Source organism: Odocoileus virginianus, chromosome 34, assembly GCF_023699985.2.
Source record: "Odocoileus virginianus isolate 20LAN1187 ecotype Illinois chromosome 34, Ovbor_1.2, whole genome shotgun sequence".
In the NCBI taxonomy this organism is placed as follows: domain Eukaryota; kingdom Metazoa; phylum Chordata; class Mammalia; order Artiodactyla; family Cervidae; genus Odocoileus; species Odocoileus virginianus.
The window spans coordinates 21,147,374-21,164,830 of record NC_069707.1 but is presented as its reverse complement, the minus strand read 5'-3'; the positions used below and the strand labels follow the sequence as shown (position 1 = coordinate 21,164,830).

Sequence of the window (17,457 nt, the reverse complement as noted above, 5' to 3'; positions counted from 1 at the left end):
CTGGGATTATCTCATTTAATTCTCTTCCTCATCTTCTGCAGTCGGTATTTATACATGTGGAAGATAAGACAGAGAGGAGGTGAATGTAAGGAAACGTGACATCAGCAGACATTTGCAAAGCACTTACCTGTTAGGAATTGCCCTCTCTTACTGCCAGGAACCCTGAAACCAGTGAGGAAACCCAGGCTACTCCCAGTGTCAGCAGAATTCTCTCCCCAGGCTGGACACTTTGCCACACTCTTCCACTGTGCTGGCTGGGTGTGGAATTCTAAGCAGATCCTACAACTGGGAAGCGGTATCCTGATTGCCTTAAACACTCTGAAAGACTAGTAAGGTCTCAGTCCAGTGCTCCTTAGGAACCTGGTTCACATCACATTAATTTTTGTTCCTTTTAGTCAGCAAGAAATGTCTCTGGTTCAGTCTTGGGTGACGGAGGATTGGGACATGGCAGGAGAATCATGTTTGGAAGTTGCGTTTTGCCTAGCTGGTGTTATTTACTGATTTGAACAATAGATTGATGATACATTTAAACTATCTACTTCCATTTCAAAACTGGCTTTTCAAGTTCTTAGAACCTCGTATCAGACTGAAACTCAGCCGGAGTTAAAGCTGCCTAGCCTGTCTGTGCTGCCCTGCCCCCACTGCTCGAGAGCCTCGATTTAGCGTACTGCATTATCAAACCGCTTCTGCAGTCTTTCTTGTGGAGGCTGCTTGTGTGTGAGATAGTCTTTTTTTAGCATCGTTTTTTTCCCCCTTACCATGCTCATGACCACAATCCTCAAAAGGAAAGGAAGGCTGTCCTCAGACTTGTTGAGAAACACATGCTCCTTTTATATGTATGCTTTACATTAATGTCTGTATACAGTATGAACAGGAAGTTGTAAATGTAGACTGTCAAAACCCAGGTGTGTAATTAGGCCATGATCATCAGGACAATGATTTGGTACACGTTTCTTATGTTTGTGTGTGTAAATTGTAGCAATGAACTTTGGTTTAAATGCAGCAGCCTTTACTTTCAAAGAATTATGGTTTATCCATGAGTCACATCATCCACCTAGGTGCTCTTTAAGAAGAACACAAATACGGGGGTATAGAGAAACCCAAAGAGTGGTGTATCAGTTAGCTCTGTCAGTATATCAAAATACTCCCAAGTCACCATTGTTATTTCTCATCATTGTGAAGATTAAATGAGAATATCTGCAATATGTAAAGCTTCTACAGTGGTACCTGGCAGGAAGTAAATTCTGATTAGTTCTTCCAATGGGTTCACTTTGAGGCCAGTCATACAGATGTAGGGGTGGGTCACCTGGGGTGCGCTGGCCCCTCTCTCCTTGTGGCCATTATCTTCTAGGAGGCTAGTCCGAGCTTCCTGACATGAGGTTTTGGTGTTCTTGGTAGTAACAGGGCACACGCCCCAGTCTGCGAGTGCTGTTCAAGGATCTGCTTGCATCATGCTTTCTATTGTCCCGTCTGTAAAAGTCTCATGGCCAAACCCAGATTGAAAGTGTAGGGAAGTTGACACTATGTTTTTTTGTTTTTTGTTTTTTTGAGAATGATACTTTCTGTTTTAATACACATACTATAAGCATGTGTACATACAAGTACATAGATTGCCAGCTTTTGGTGCCCCCTCACTAAAGAACTGTTAAAAACACTTTGTCAAACAGGTCCAGTTGATGTGTTGACATCTGCTCGACACAGACTGGTCCCCTCTTCTTCCACATGCTGTCTCGGTTCTGTTGTACCTGCTCTTCTCTGCAGACCCCACTTACTGCCAGGGCTGTGAGTTTCCTAGCCCTCTGCTCTCCCTGTGAGTTGTGACTGCTGAGAAAGCAGCTGATTACTCTCAATGAAGCTTCACCTCACTCCTCCAGAATACCGAGAGTGATGAACTTTTATTAACAGGGCATGTCTTTTCCATCAGCACCGCTTCTTGATCAGGAGGTACTGCTAAGAATTTGTGGCCTTCTTTTGTGCAATCAAATATCGTCTGCCTTTGGTAAAAATTACTCACATTTCTGCTATAAGAAAGATACATTCACTCCTATCATAGGATTTGAAGAAGCCTTATCACATTAAGGCATCAGCCTCTGAAGTCCAGAGGCTTATCCATGATCTGTATCACTTCTGGGTACAGATGAGCCCCCTCAGATACAGCTCATCAGATATGGATCCTCTTGATCTAGTTGGATCAAGAGGATCTGGATCTGTGGATCTAGATGTGGATCCGATAACTAGATAACTTTTTACGATCATATATTGTATCTATATTGCATATAGATATGTTATGTACACAATATATATGATAACATATATTTTAGTTATGTATCAATAGTTATCATAGTTTTTACTTATCATGGACAAATGATCTCCTTATACACACCCAACACATAATGGTGAAAAGGCAAAAGATAACCCCTCAAAACTACAGAAACAGAATACAGGCAGCACTCAGCAGTCCACAGCCAGTCTATCCAGGCCCGTGTGGTTAGCTGCCCCCCACTCCTGGGCCAGCGGAGGTTCCTTGATTAGGACCCAGTTCTCTTCCCCGGGAATGGTTCACTGGTGTCTCTCTACTGCCCTCGGCTCTATCCTCTGAAACATTCTTCCTTTTTCTATAAGAAATGGCTTATATTTGCTTCTAAATAATTTCTGTGGCCTCGTTATTGTAAAAGCCCAAGCATCTAGAGGCCTCTTTTCCTTTGAATGATCTCTGTCTCTTTTAGGTCACACTTCTGCGCTTGCCAGTGCAGGCATGCATGCTAAGTTGTTTCAGTTGTGTCCGACTCTGTGTGATGCTGTGGACCATAGCCTGCCAGGATCTGCCCGTGGGATTCTCCAGGCAAGAATACTGGATCGGGTTGCCACGCCCTCATCCAGGGGGTCTTCCCGACCCACCTTTTCTTGTACTTCCTGCACTGACCGGCAGGTTCTTTACCACTAGCGCCACCTAGGAAGCCCATGCTTGTCAGTAAAACTCGCTTAAAAACCTTGAGGATTTCCTTAGTATCCCAGAGAGCCCATTCCCCTAAAATCCACAGCCACTGTTTGTTTTTTCCAAGTCTGACAGACCTCCCTTGACTCTGAGCTGAGTGTCAGACTGCTATGAGACAGTGCCTCTAGGGGTCTCAGAGGCCCTCTTGTCCAGATGAGAAGGGCTACAAGGCATCACATTAAATTTTACAAAAGTCTTCTCTCTGAGGCCATTTCTTGCTCTAAGAAGCTTGTCTTCCAGCTGAAGAGATTGGAGATATAAAAAATTTTCTTTTCCAATATCATGAGTTCTTCTTCTTCTCTATTTTCTGTAAATAATGCTTATTAACGGGATAAATCATTTTGCAGCCCATCCGTCCTTTGCAGAACCTTATATGCAGCTAGAAACACTCAACGAATACTTCCAAGCTTCTGCCTGGAGTACCTGGGAGCTAGATTCAAAATTCATTGTGTACATTTTTTGTCTTTTATGCTGCCACAGGCATCACTTTTACCAGTTGTTTTGCTGCTGAAGAATGCGGGTTGCATTTTTGCCTGACAGCTGTACGGTTTCCTCATCACTGCTCCAGCCTCCACTAAGAGTTTGTCTGCCATTTACCTGGGTTTTGCTAATAGCTACCTCTCTGCTTTTCACCTGCTGTTTGCTCCCAAAGCTGATGTTGAGTGTCTTAAGCCTTTCATGGCATCCTGCTGCTTCTAGGTAACAATTTCTCTATCAGTTAGTTTTGTGGCTAAAGAAACTGCTACAAATCTTAATGGCTTAAGCAGCAATGGGCTTCCCTGGTCGCTCAGAGTCTGCCAGCAATGCGGGAGACCTGGGTTCGATCCCTGGGTCGGGAAGATCCCCTGGAGAAGGAAATGGCAACCCACTCCGGTACTCTTACCTGGAAAATCCCATGGACAGAGAAGCCTGGTAGATAGTCCATGGGGTCACAAAGAGCCGGACATGACCTTCATGTTCACTTTTAAGCAGCAACAATTAATTATTTCTTAAAATTCTATCAGTTGGCTCATCAGTCTTCTGTTGGTTGTCTCCTGGATCATGTGTACAGCTGCAGTCAGCTGATGGATTAGCTGGGGGCTGTGTTCAGCCAGGATTACTAAGACTCCTGGGTCTTATTCTCCTGCAGGGGGAATCCAGGCTTCTTTATATGTTTGATATAAGGGTCCCCAGTAACAAGCTCTTTTGCAGATGTGCTTTTCAAGCCTCTGCTTGCATTGTGTTTACTACTGTCTCATTAGCCAGAGCAAATTCCAGTCTCATGGCCACACCTCAAATTCAAGGAGTTAAGAAGTAGTCTGTACTTGTTGATTAGAGGACATGCAAAGAATGTATAGCAGATTTTTTTCAACCTTCCACAAAGAGTATGTCCATATTTGGGAGGGGAAAATTGGGCCCTGTAGGAAGTCAGGTTAAGAAAGTAGATTATGAAAAAAAAAGAAAGTAGATTATGAATCGACAGTCATCACATCATGGAAATAACCTAACAATTTGATGCTTTCATAGTTACTGTGAATCTTGTTGATGGGTTATATTTCAGTTGTCCAGTACAAAGGCAGGCCCACACTGACACTAGCTTTTCTCCTTTCCTACTGTGCTTAGGTTTGACCCTAGAGGGCTACTGACCCACTCACAGCTTACATTGTTAAATGCTTGGTTTTTATATAATTTCTTGGCCTGATACAACCTGTATGGGGAGGGAGAGGAATGTCAGTAGCAGTATACAGAAATAACTGAGGTCAAGTCTGACATCATAACCGTGTGGAAAGAGAAACATTTTAAAACAAAGAAAAGTGCATTATTACACAGTTTAAGGATTTTAGTAATGATAATCTGAGTCACCAATAAATCGTATCCAATGCCCTGTCTTTAAGGAAGCAGTGAAATATATCAGTGCAGTTTAGAAGAGGATTTCCAACAAAAAAGGAGTGATATTTTTCACATTTGAAGGAAGAAACTTCAGTTAGGTAAAAGTCACTCATACAAAAAAACCTCATGCACTGATGATGTTGAATAACAGATTTTTCTGCACTTATGTAAAAAAATGTTAGCCAAGAGACTTCCTTGCTTCCACTTGCAGGGAGCATGGGTTGGATCCCTGGTTCGTGGCCTCCTCTCCCCAAAAAAGTCAGCCAGAATAATTATTTGTTTCCCTGGGGAATGAAAGAGGAAGAACCAGCCAACAGTATTAGGATCACTGGTTTATAGGACTTTGTTAAAGAGGAAGAGGGACAGAGAAAGAAATGTAAAAATTCTGTGAGATTGTCCTTAAGTAGTATTATGAATTGAAATAGAAAAGATAATTAATAATTCTGGAAACACTATTGAACCACATGTAGTATGTGGGTTCTTAGTTCCTCGACCAGGGATTAAACCTACATCCCTTGCATTGAAAGCATGGGGTCTTAACCACTGACCACCAAGGAAGTCCCTGATTTCTCTTGTTTTAAAAAAATACTGTACAGAATAGGTATGAAATAAAAAGTTTAATCAAACTGGACTCGATTTATTCCCCATCACTCTTTCTTTCTACATAGATTTCTGCTGTATTTTTTAGACAAAGTTTTGCTTCACATCCTAGGGCCAAACCAGATCAGGTGTAAGATACAGCAGCAACAACTGTGTGTTTGTAGGTGCTGATATAGATAACAGTGGGAGAACTTGTATGGATGATTTGCCCTTGAATCTGGAGTGGTCCTCCTTTACTTTCTCCCTTACAAGGTCATCTCTAGCATTTCGTCTCTTGTCACTTCTACACCCGCAACTGTAAAACTTCTCCCTCCAAGTATCAGTACTTTGGTCTTTCAACAATCCTGAGTCAGTCATAACCACAGTGGATCTTTGTTAGAATTATCTGTGTTTATTAATAGTTTTGTGGGCTTTGGACAGTTATGATGAGTGACAACCTGACTGAGTGCTCTAATAATTGAAACATTACTGTGTTGGGAAAACTCTGATATGAAGACATGATTGTGGGAAAGAAGGTAATGGTTGTAATAGTAAAAAATCTTTTCATGTGTTCATTGAGAGCTAGGTTATTAGGAGCTAACAGTTGCTCTAAATAAAAAACCTCACTTAGGGAATGCTCCGGTCTGGATGCTTGTGTTCCCCTGAAATTGATAGGTTAAAGTCCTAGCCCCCAGGGTGATGGTATTGGGAGGTGGGGTCTTTGGGAGGTGACTAGGTCGTGTGTGGAGCCCTTGTGAATTGGAAAGGTGCCCCCATCAACAGACCAGAGAGAGCTTGCTTGCCGCTCTGCCCTGTGTGGTTACCATGAGAAGGCCATTTATGAATGAGGAAGCAGGCCTTTATCAGACACAGAACCTGACCATGCTGGCAGTCTGATCTCACACTTCCAGCCACCAGAACTGTGAGAATTACATTTCCATTGCTTACAAGAAAATTTCTGTTGTTCATAAGCCAGCCAATATATTCAGAATAAGTTCAGAGAAAGTTCCCTATAAGATGAACAATTTCAGAAAACCTTTTAGGGCAAGGCTCAGGAAAAAGAAGCTAGCATAGCTTTGTGGTTTACAGAAGGGCTCTCAAGTCAGGTTTTCTGGATTCAGATCTCAGTTTCATATTTATTTACGTTTATGGCTTTAGGCAGATTGCTTAAAACACCAGATTTCACTCACTGAAATAAAATGATTATTTATGGATCTGAATCAACACACTAGGAAAGTACACTCCTTGTTCTTTAAGGGTGGTGTTACTAGTGAAAGTGAAAGTTGCTCAGTCATGTCTGACTCTTTGCGACCTCATGAACTATACAATCCGTGGAATTCTCCAGGCCAGAATACTGGAGTGGGCAACCTTTCCCTTCTCCAGGGGATCTTCCCAACCCAGGGATCGAACCCAGGTCTCCTGCATTGCCTGCCGATTCTTTACCAGCTAAGCCACCAGGGAAGCCTGTGTTGCTATGGTGTGTCCTAAAAGTAACTCCCAAGTCACTGTGACACAGGCCCTATAGGGTTTCTTGGTTCTTACTGCATGTCTGTGGTGATGGTGGGCGGGAGGGACTGGGTGAGGTGGTCGAGAAAGGATGATCACATAGGGCTGTTCAGCACCAGGGTGAGGGGGCTGGAAACCCATCCCATGCCCAGTTCATCGGTCCTGTGCCCTGGCGCAGGGCTGCATCCACCCGGAGACGTCAGATGTCATAAGGTCCCTACACAAGTGCTCACAGAGGGACTGTCTGGACCAGTGGTGGACCTCAGCATAAAGACACATTCTGATTTGGAATCATCTTGTTTATTTTTTTTTAACAGGATTTTAAAAATTGGTATAAAGTCTGGACTTAGGAGATACAGATTATAAAATCTGAAAAGCTGAATGTGGGTGCTACATTTCAAGTTCCTGCTCAAAAGTGCTCATTTGGAATATATATCTGCAAGATCTTTTTAGTTTTATTAATAACAAAGACCTGTGTGTGTGTCTAAATGTGTACTTCAGTTCCTGTTGAAAGAAAAGTCCTAAACTTTGTGAACTCACATCACATAAACACATCACATCTCTCTCACATCACATAAGAGATTCTAAAGCATCTCTTTGGCGTAAACACTGAAAGGAAGGCTCTTCCATGCTTTTGGATTGGTTCTCCTCCTGTAATCTATAAGTTAATCTCCATAATAAGCCTCACATGATTTGTGTGTTGCCCTGATGCTCTGCATTGTATCTTCCTGTGTCTGAGTTTTTCACATAGCGCTGAGAGGCAGGGAAATGTTTTTTCCCTTGCTAGTAGGCAATGCAGTTCAGTTCAGTCGCTCAGTCGTGTCTGACTCTTTGCGACTCCATGAATCACAGCACGCCAGGCCTCCCTGTCCATCACCAACTCCCGGAGTTTACTCAAACCCGTGTCCATCAAGTCGGTGATGCCATCTAACCATCTCATCCTCTGTCGCCCCCTTCTCCTCCTGCCCCCAATCCCTCCCAGCATCAGGGTCTTTTCCAATGAGTCAACTCTTTGCATGAGGTGGCCAAAGTACTGGAGTTTCAGCTTCAGCATCAGTCCTTCCAATGCGCACCCAGGACTGATCTCCTTTAGGATGGACTGGTTGGATCTCCTTGCAGTCCAAGGGACTTATCTCCAGGTAGAATTATATTCTGAAGTACTGGGGTTAGGGCTTCAACATATGAGTTTGCAAGGGGGCTGGGAGGAGGTAAGACAATTCAGCCCATAACTTTGTAGGTTTTGTTCCCTTAGAGTAAGTAGGCACATGAAAGATAACATCTCTTATGATCAGAGATATGACTATGTATTGTGTTTATAACTGATTCCCTTAGAAGCAACTAGGGATTAATGCTTTCATGGGCATTCTTGGTTGGTTGTGGTCTGTCTGACTCTTTTGCAACCCCACGAGATTGTAGACTGCCAGGCTCCACTGTCCATGGGATTTCCCAGGCAAGAGTAGTGGAATGGGTCACCATTTCCTTCTCCAGGGAATCATCCTGACTCAGGGATCGAACCCACATCTCCTGCATTGGTAGGCAGATTCTTTACCACTGAGCCACCAGGGAAGCCTAGGTTATTTTCTGTAGCGTCCTGCATATTGGGTTACTTACGCAGTTATCACCCCTATTCATTGATCTTCTGAGGTAGGTAGAAACCTACTTTCTGAATCTTCCTTTCCCCATCTTTCTGAATCCTTCCCTAGCAGTTGCTTGTTTATCAAGATGCCCCAACCTGGGAGCTATTATAAGTTGTCCAGGACAGCATGAATAAAAAATTGCCATAAGTACCTGTGGAGTCGGTCTGAAATTTGAGTGTGCATTAAAATCACCCAGAGGGAATCCTAGATCCTCTGAGTCAGAACCTCCAGGGTCCCAAGCATCAGTACTTCATGTTTTCAGCTTTTCAGAAGATGCTGTTGCCTCCTAAAGTCTGAGAGTCACTGAGTTACCATCATCTATTTTCTCTTACATTGAATCACATTGCCCCGTGAAAGAAGGCTGACAATTTCCCGGAACTTGCCTGTGGAATCCAGGTCTCAGAACAGATGACCTGCGTGCCTGAAAAGAAAATTAGAAGCAGATTTCTGGTAGCTGGTTGTAAATTTTCTTTTGAATTCTTCATCTCCATGAGAATAAAAAAAGCAGGATTTATTAAAAGACTCTTGCTCCTTGAAGAAAAGCTATGACAAACTTAGACAGCATATTAAAAAGCAGAGACATTACTTTGCCAACAAAGGTCCATCTAGTCAAAGCTATTGTTTCTCCAATAGTCATGTATGGATGTGAGAGGTGGACCGTAGAGAGCTGAGCACCAAAGAACTGATGCTTTTGAACTGCAGTGTTGGAGAAGACTCTTGAGAGTCCCTTGGACTTGTTACCGAAGTAACAAAGGACTTGTTACTGAAGTTTTTCCTGACAGCAATTTTCAGAAAGAAATTTGGGCCAGGCTGAAAGCATATTCAAAGCTCCCCCCAAATGCCATGAGAATTTCCAAGCAGATCATCAGAAACAAGGAGAAAGAAAAGTCACATGCAGTTAATGTGGAGGAAAGCAGTGTCCTGAGGGAGAGGTGGCTGTCAGACAAGTGCATGATTGCCATCATGAACTTCTTGTCCAAAAAAGCAAAAGCAAAGCTATGGTGACCAGCATGGCACAGCTAAGTGTTTCCAGAGATGTGTTGTACTACTGCTTCTGCTTTTCAACTCCTGAGCCAAATAAACCTCGCTATGCCTTAAAAAAAAAAAGAAAAAATGCAGGGAGATCAAACCAATCATAAAGGAAATCAGTCCTGAATATTCATTGGAAGGACTGATGCTGAAGATGAAGCTCCAATACTTTTACCACTTGATGCAAAGAACTGACTCATTGGAAAAGACCCTGAAGCTGGGAAAGATTGAAGGCAAGAGGTGAAGGGGACGACAGGATGAGATGCTTAGATGACATCACCAACATGAGTTTGAGTAAGCTCCAGGAGTTGGTGATGGACAGGGAAGCCTGGTGTGCTGCAGTCCATGGGGTCACAGAGTCAGACATGACTGAGCAACTAAACTGAATTGAACTGATTTGAACAATTTTATGAATAGTGTACCAAAGTTTATTACATTATCCTTTATCATAATGAGACAGGAGGGTCAATAGAATTGTTTGACTTTTCTTTCTCATTTACTATGGTTCCCTTTTTCAGCTGTCACAGTAGAGAACCAAGCTATTGGGTATATGGCTTATATTGATTTTCTTGCTGTGCCTACTTATGTATTTTGGTATAACTACAGTAAGGAGTACATTTAAACTGTTTAGGGAATATTGTTAGAAGTAGTAGCCTCTTGGTTGACTTTCTGTTGTAATTTTCCCAATGTTTGCACCTTGGCAACCAGGAAACCTTCTAGATCAGTGGGACCAGCTCATTTGGGGCTGAGCTGGGCCAAAAAAGGTGGGCAGGAAGGCAGTGAAGGCCACTTCCGTGTGTACACCTCCTAGAGAATCTGGAGCTCCCACATCCTGCCTCTGTCCTGACTGGTTTGTAGACCTGAGCCTTCAAGTGAACTTAGACCTTCATCTCATTTAGGACCCATGGCTTCACGTTGGTAGGTATTGGGAAGGAATGACTGCCTCTGAACACCTTCTTCGAAGGCCACTTTCTATATAATTGCAGTGCACTTTGCTCATCCTATTGTGAGTGAAATGATTCCCTTGAATAGCTTTTTCAGGGCCCCAGGAGAGCAGGAGCGGGCTTGGGACCTGTCTAGACTAGTAGAGACCATCAAGCAGGTCCCTAACGTTCTGGTGCATGATGTTCCCCTTTAACTACCCCCTTACCTTCTTTTTTTTTTTTTTTTCCAATTTTTTTCCCCCTTACCTTCTGTGGTAGTGCTTCTCAAAGCCTTCCTTGCATCCATCACCATTTCTTGTCTTGTCCTTCAAAAATTTTTCATTCTCTGTTCTATTTACATTAAAAAAATAAAGTTTATTTATATTTTATTCTATCTATATCTTCAAAAATTATTAATTCTACACTTGCAGAGTAGCATATGTTGGCTGCTAACTTAAGCATATAAATAAAGCTCAACTCCATACTAGCCAACTCATGTACTTTCCTCATGTCACATATGGTGGTAACCTGATTGTAATGCATACATCTCAAAGGAGTTAGCCTTTTAAACAAATACTTACGGTTTTGTGGGGTTTTGTCTAATTGATAAATCTACAGGACATTATAAAAATGTTGAAAAATAGAGAAAAGCACAAGGAAGTAATTAAAGTGATAAATTATTCCACAATTTGAAGAAAACTACATTTTGATGTGTATTATTCAAGTCTTTATTTCAAGATATTTACATGACAGCACTGCTCATTCTCTTCCCTTCACAGATTTTTTTCTACCTAAAATATTTATGCTTTTCATCCCATTAGATAGCCTTCTAAATTCTGTGATTATGTAGTCATCACTTTCTCATTCTTGCACCTTTAAATTATTTTTGAATTCCTGTGAAAACTGTGGTGATGAAAATATTTACAACGATGAGCTTCACATAACTCTGAATATATGCTTAGAATAAATGTACCTAAAACAAATACACATTTTAAAAGCTTTTAATACATATTATTCAACTGCCCTCCTACAAGGGTTTTTATCCATTTGCCCTCCTACAAGCATTTTTTTCAGAGTTCACAGAATTCTCTTTTAAATTATTATTATTATTTTGGCCACAGCCTGTGGCATGCAGGATCTTAGTTCTCCAACCAAAGATTGAACCCAAGCCCCCTACACTGGGAGTTCAGATCTCAACCACTGGACTGCCAGGGAAGTCCCTAAATTATTATTTTTAAAAATTCCTGCCAGCTTGATGACCAAAAAAAAAAAAAAATTTCAGTGGCTTAACTTGCATTTCCTTGTTTTGATAGTGAAGTCCCTCATGCCTCACTTTTTTACACCTGCTGGAAATACTTGAAGGTAGTGATTAAGCGGGGCCACTCTAGAGCTAGACTAGTCACTTACTGGTGACCTTGGGTATGTTCCTTCATCTCCCTAAACTCACTGACCAACTCTGATAATGACAGTACCTACTTCATGGAGTCTGTATGAAGATTAAAGACAGTATCACATGAGAAGTACTTAGAACATGCTTCCTGGAATTACAGTAAGCACCTGATACCTACTATATCTCCATGTTCTCTGGCACTTCTATTTCTTCTTATATGAATTGCCTTTTCATTGTCTTTGCTAGGGCAAGTGGTTTTTCTGTTTTTTTTGGTTTGGAGGGGCAAGAGTTTTTAATACAGTATGTTAACTCATTATCTACTATATATTGCAATCCCCTCACCCCCACCAACTTGTGCTTTATCTTTAAATTTTATTCAGAATGAGGAAATATTTAGGTATCAGGCAATTCAGGCCAGGGAAGGCATAGTTTTGGTCCAGCCTGGTTCTTTTTTCTTCCTCTCAACTGTGCTTCCTGGAGTCACTTTCTCCTCAGTGAGAAGGTCTGGTATTGATCTTTGTCATCAGAAAGCAGAAATGGCATTTTAAGCAGGATAACTTGTTGTATTAAAAATCACCACTATGGAATAAAATTTTGCTTAATTTATGTAACTAATGGTCATGGCAGATGGGAATCCATGGTTAATATTTCACCATTTTCCATTTATCACTGAACCCAAGTTGTCAGCATTCCATTAGTGGTGTTGTGAAATTAATTACTTAACTTGAGGGAGGCTTTTAATTTGAGATCAAGATCCCTAATAGACTGAGTAGCCATTAAATGTGACTATTTTCCCCGTTTCCTGCAAATTATATAAATAGAAAGAAATCTTTCTAGCCACAAAATCTTGTATAAAATGGCAAAATGTTCATTATTTTGGCATATACACAGTATTAAAAATGCAAGTTTTTAACTTCATTGGAAAAAATATGGACACAGAGAACATTATTTTGCCTTGCTAAGGAGGGAATTGATCAGAACCACCCTTATAAAAGCAGGGAAATTCTGCTTGAGCTGCCAACTTATTTCAAAAAGCTATTAAAAATGGGCAAATATTGCTGCTGTGTGATGGGTATATGGGAGTGTGTTATATTATTTCTAGTAGGCTTGTGTACGATCGAAATTTTCCACATAAACCTTTTTTAAAAAAGCAGTTTTGTTAACATTTACCACTAGAGATATTGGGAAAAATTGAATGTCTTTTGATTCTGATTCTTCCCCTGGCTTTTGCCATGTGATTCCTGCATAAACATCTTTCTGCTCACCTGTCCTACTTATTAAAATCACATCAGTCAGTCAGTGAAAGTCGCTCAGTCATGTCCGACTCTGCCACTCATGGACATGGACATGGACAGTCCATGGAACTCTCCAGGCCAGAATACTGGAGTGGGTACCCTTTCCCTTCTCCAGAGGATCTTCTCAACCCAGGGATCGAACCCAGGTCTCCCAAATTGCAGGCGGATTCTTTACCAGCTGAGCCACACTTAACTATTTCCTGATCTCTTTTACTCAGTATCATTCATTAGCTTGTATTTTGGGATTTTCCCCCAAAATATTTTTAAGCACTGAGTCTCAAACATTCAAGTTAAAGTATGTATTGGTCATATGGGCATAAGAGCAAGGAAATTTCAACTTCCAAATTTTATACTTCCTTATTAGATTTTCATCTTTGTTCATTTTGTTGTTTTACTTTAAGCAGGTTCAATTTTTATGTTTTTAAGATAAAAAATTAAACCACGATTTATATCATTAAAAAACCGTTATGATGTACAAGACTGAAGATGCTCACCAGTGCTGAAATAGACACAGAATAGACAACACTTAGAGTTGGACTCAAAGCCTATAAATTGACTATCCTTATTTAACAATCTTTTTCTTTTTCTTTTTGCTTCTTATTGGCCTTTATTGTTCTGCAAGTAGACTGAGGCTATCTGAGTGGTTGAACTTTGATATGTAAAGCAACATTTTCAGGTGATGGATACTACATATGCTATAGGTTTAAATCAAGAGATAACAATAAATAGTGGTAAATAAAAACTGTTAGATGTCTCAACAGTAAATAGTAAAATGCAGCAATTATTCTTAAAAAATAAATTTTAAAAATAAAATGCAGAAAAAGATCCAAAAAAATCTGAAAATCAAGGCAGAAATTCATCATTAATGTGTCAATGTATTTTTTTTAAGTATGTATTTTACTTATTTAACAATCTTTATCTTTGCTAAGGGCATCTCAAGTGGCACTAGTGGTAAAGAACCCACCTGCCAATGCAGGAGACATAAGAGATGTGAGATCAATCCATGGGTCGGGAAGATCGCCTGGAGAAGGGCATGGCAACCCACTCCAGTATTCTTGCCTGGAGAATCCCATGGACAGAGGAACCTGGTGGGCCACAGTCCATAGATTCGCAGAGTCCCACACGATTCAAGTGAGTTAGCACGCACGCAGGCAAGCATGCATGCATATAGATAGGGCTTCCCTAGTGTCTCAGTGGTAAAGAATCCGCCTGCCAATGCAGGAGATGCCGGTTCGTATCTCCCTGTGTGGGCAGGATCCCCTGGAGGAGGAGATGGCAACCCACTCCAGTATTCTTGCCTGGGAAATCCCATGGACAGAGAAGCCTGGCAGGCAATGACTTAGGGGCTAAAACAAGGAAGAATGAAGTGGCTGGGCCAAAGCGAGAAGGACCCTCAGCTGTGGGTGTGTCTGGTGGTGAAAGTAAAGTCCCATGCCGTAAAGAACAATGTTGCAGAAGAACTGCAAGCTATAAAACACAAAGGTGTCGTGACTCCTAGTCACATCAGTCCTTCACTCATAAGCCAAATGTCGTGAACCATTTAGCTCCTGTAGTGCATTTTGTTACCTACACTCGGGAGTAAAGAATTGAGAGTGATGAGCAGTGAGCAGAATGTTTCTCTATTTTAATGTCTAATTCTCTCAATGCAAATATTCTGAGTCTCGCTAGAGGAGCTGAACCTCCATGTTTCTATTTGCAGGCAAAATGAAGGACCGACTAGGAGAACTCGTGGAGTTAACCAAGCAGTATGACCAGCAGTTCCCGGACGACGACGATGATTTTGACTCGCCTCATGAGGACATTGTGTTCGAGACGGACCACATCCTGGAATCCTTGTACCGAGACATCCAAGACCTTCAGGAGGAAAACCAGCAGCTGATTGCCGACGTGAGGCGCCTGGGAAAGCAGAACACCCGTTTCCTCACGTCCATGCGGCGCCTCAGCAGCATCAAGCGGGACACCAACTCGATCGGCAAGGACATCAAGGCCCGGGGCGAGAGCATTAACCGCAAGCTGGGCGCCATGAAGACGCTGAGCGAGCAGGCGGAAGTCCAGCACGGCGCGCACTCGGCCGTGGCGCGCATCACGCGTGCGCAGTACAGCGCGCTCGCCCGCACCTTCCAGGCAGCCATGCACGAGTACAACTGCGCCGAGATGAAGCAACGCGAGAACTGCAAGATCCGCATCCAGCGCCAGCTGGAGATCATGGGCAAGGACGTGTCGGGCGACCAGATCGAGGACATGTTCGAACAGGGCAAGTGGGACGTGTTCTCCGAGAACCTGCTGGCCGACGTGAAGGGCGCGCGGGCGGCCCTCAACGAGATCGAGAGCCGCCACCGCGAGCTGCTGCGGCTGGAGGGCCGCATCCGCGACCTGCACGACCTCTTTCTGCAGATGGCCCTGCTCGTGGAGCAGCAGGCGGACACCCTGGACGTCATCGAGCTCAACGTGCAGAAGACCGTCGAATACACTGGGCAGGCCAAGGTGCAGGTGCGCAAGGCTGTGCAGTACAAGAAGAAGAACCCCTGCCGGACGATCTGCTGTTTCTGCTGCCCCTGCCTCAACTAGCAAGTGGCCCCGGACCACCACACTCCCATCCCTGAGCGGGATGGACAGTTAAGCGCTCTGGGGGTAGATTTTGAGGCCATCTGCCCTGGGGTGAGTTGCGCTAATCACTATGGACCTGAGCCCTTAGAAAAAGGGGGGAAAAAAAAACACGAGGTGCAAGAATTCCAGCCCAGCTCGTACTTGGATCAAGGGTCCCACCCGCTGATTCTTGAGTCATGACAGATGCCGGCTGAAGTTTTATGAGGTCGTTTAAAGGGCACATAGCACCCTTGCCTCTTAAAGGAAGCCAAATAAGGAACTGACGTTGTGACAACTCTACAGTAGATGTCCAAGGCATGTTTGTACATGAACCTCTGGCCGGAAGTCACTTCTGGATCGGCTCACAGTATGAACTTGTTATCAAAATTCCAGTTCGTTTACCTTATCCTGAAAGTACCTCGGTTCTGTTCCTTTTCGAGTGAAACTGACCTTGGGAAAAACTGCACATCTTCCATTTCTGAGTCTTCCTCTGGTTTATGCTATGCGATCCACATCTGAATGTATATCTTCTGCTCACATCCTCTACTTACTAAAATCACATTTAACACTTAGGATTTCCTTACCTCTCTACTTTCAGTGTCTTCCATCAGAATACATTATGGGATTTTTTTTTTCCCCCAAAGTTTTTTGAGCACTCAGTATTGAACAAGCACTCAAATTGAAGTATGTATATCACATTATATATTTTTTCATAAATAAAAATAATTTAAAATTTATCTTTTTACTTGATAATTATGAATACACTTATATGTTAATGTAAAGTGCCAATATTTACTAATGTATGTACATAATGACCAGTTGGTTTAGCTTTACCTTTGTAAATATGATATATAAATATCAAGAAAAACATTTTTACTGTGTTGATGTTGGTTTGCTTGTTTTGAGTTTATCTCGCTCCTGTCTGCATTTCCATAGTTCAGTCTGGATCAAACCACCCAAGTTTATTTTGAGTTAGTTGGTTATGGTGGTAAAGAACAGATATCAAATACTGAAAATACATACAGAGTTAGAAATATTAAAAAAAAAATCTGAGAAATAATTACTTTTGTTTTACTGTGACCCATTCCTTTTGTGCATTGAAATGTAGTAATTTAAAATAAATGTTGTTTTTCAAGTTAAATAAACATTACATTATAAGCATGCTTTTTATGTATTTGTGTCCTGACCATCTAAATCTTAGTCTAACTTTTCAATTATTGTTTTAAAAATTCTACCACCTTGTTTGAGGCTGCAACGGGTGAATGGACTCTGAATGGGGGAGGGGAGAATGAAAAAGAATTCACAAGGGGTTGTGTTGCTTTCTCTCTGTGTTATTAGTAATAATTTAGCAAAGTCATCATGTTTTGGAGATTTGGTTTCATTTGCAAACTTTGTAATATCCTTACCTACACTCACCATGTTTCCTGTCTTTTTTATGAATCAACTCTGAACTCTTTCTACTCATTGTTTAATAGATGAGAGGGTTTATTCAGTGGTCATTATTCTCGGGTGCTTCAGACAGTGAAATTTTAAAAGCAGTAGAAAGAATATCTGAACTATTTGGAACTCACTAACTAATCTGCTTACGACCATGAAATCTAGCCCTGCTCCTAATTTTAATTTCATGGTTAAATATGAGAACTGTGGA

At 41.9% G+C, this 17,457-nt stretch overlaps 1 protein-coding gene across 4 annotated transcripts in view; it reads left to right on the top strand.

The window, feature by feature from the left end:
• Positions 1-16,970, top strand: part of STX11 (syntaxin 11) — a 37,551-nt gene extending 20,581 nt beyond the window's left edge. For all 4 annotated transcript variants that reach the window (XM_020877364.2, XM_020877363.2, XM_070461671.1 and 1 more), the window contains one exon: positions 14,923-16,970. In XM_020877364.2, the coding sequence (XP_020733023.1) occupies positions 14,928-15,791 (864 nt within the window). In that variant the 5' untranslated portion in view covers positions 14,923-14,927 and the 3' untranslated portion in view covers positions 15,792-16,970. The remainder of the gene's footprint in view (positions 1-14,922) is intronic.
• Positions 16,971-17,457: the final 487 nt, after the last annotated feature.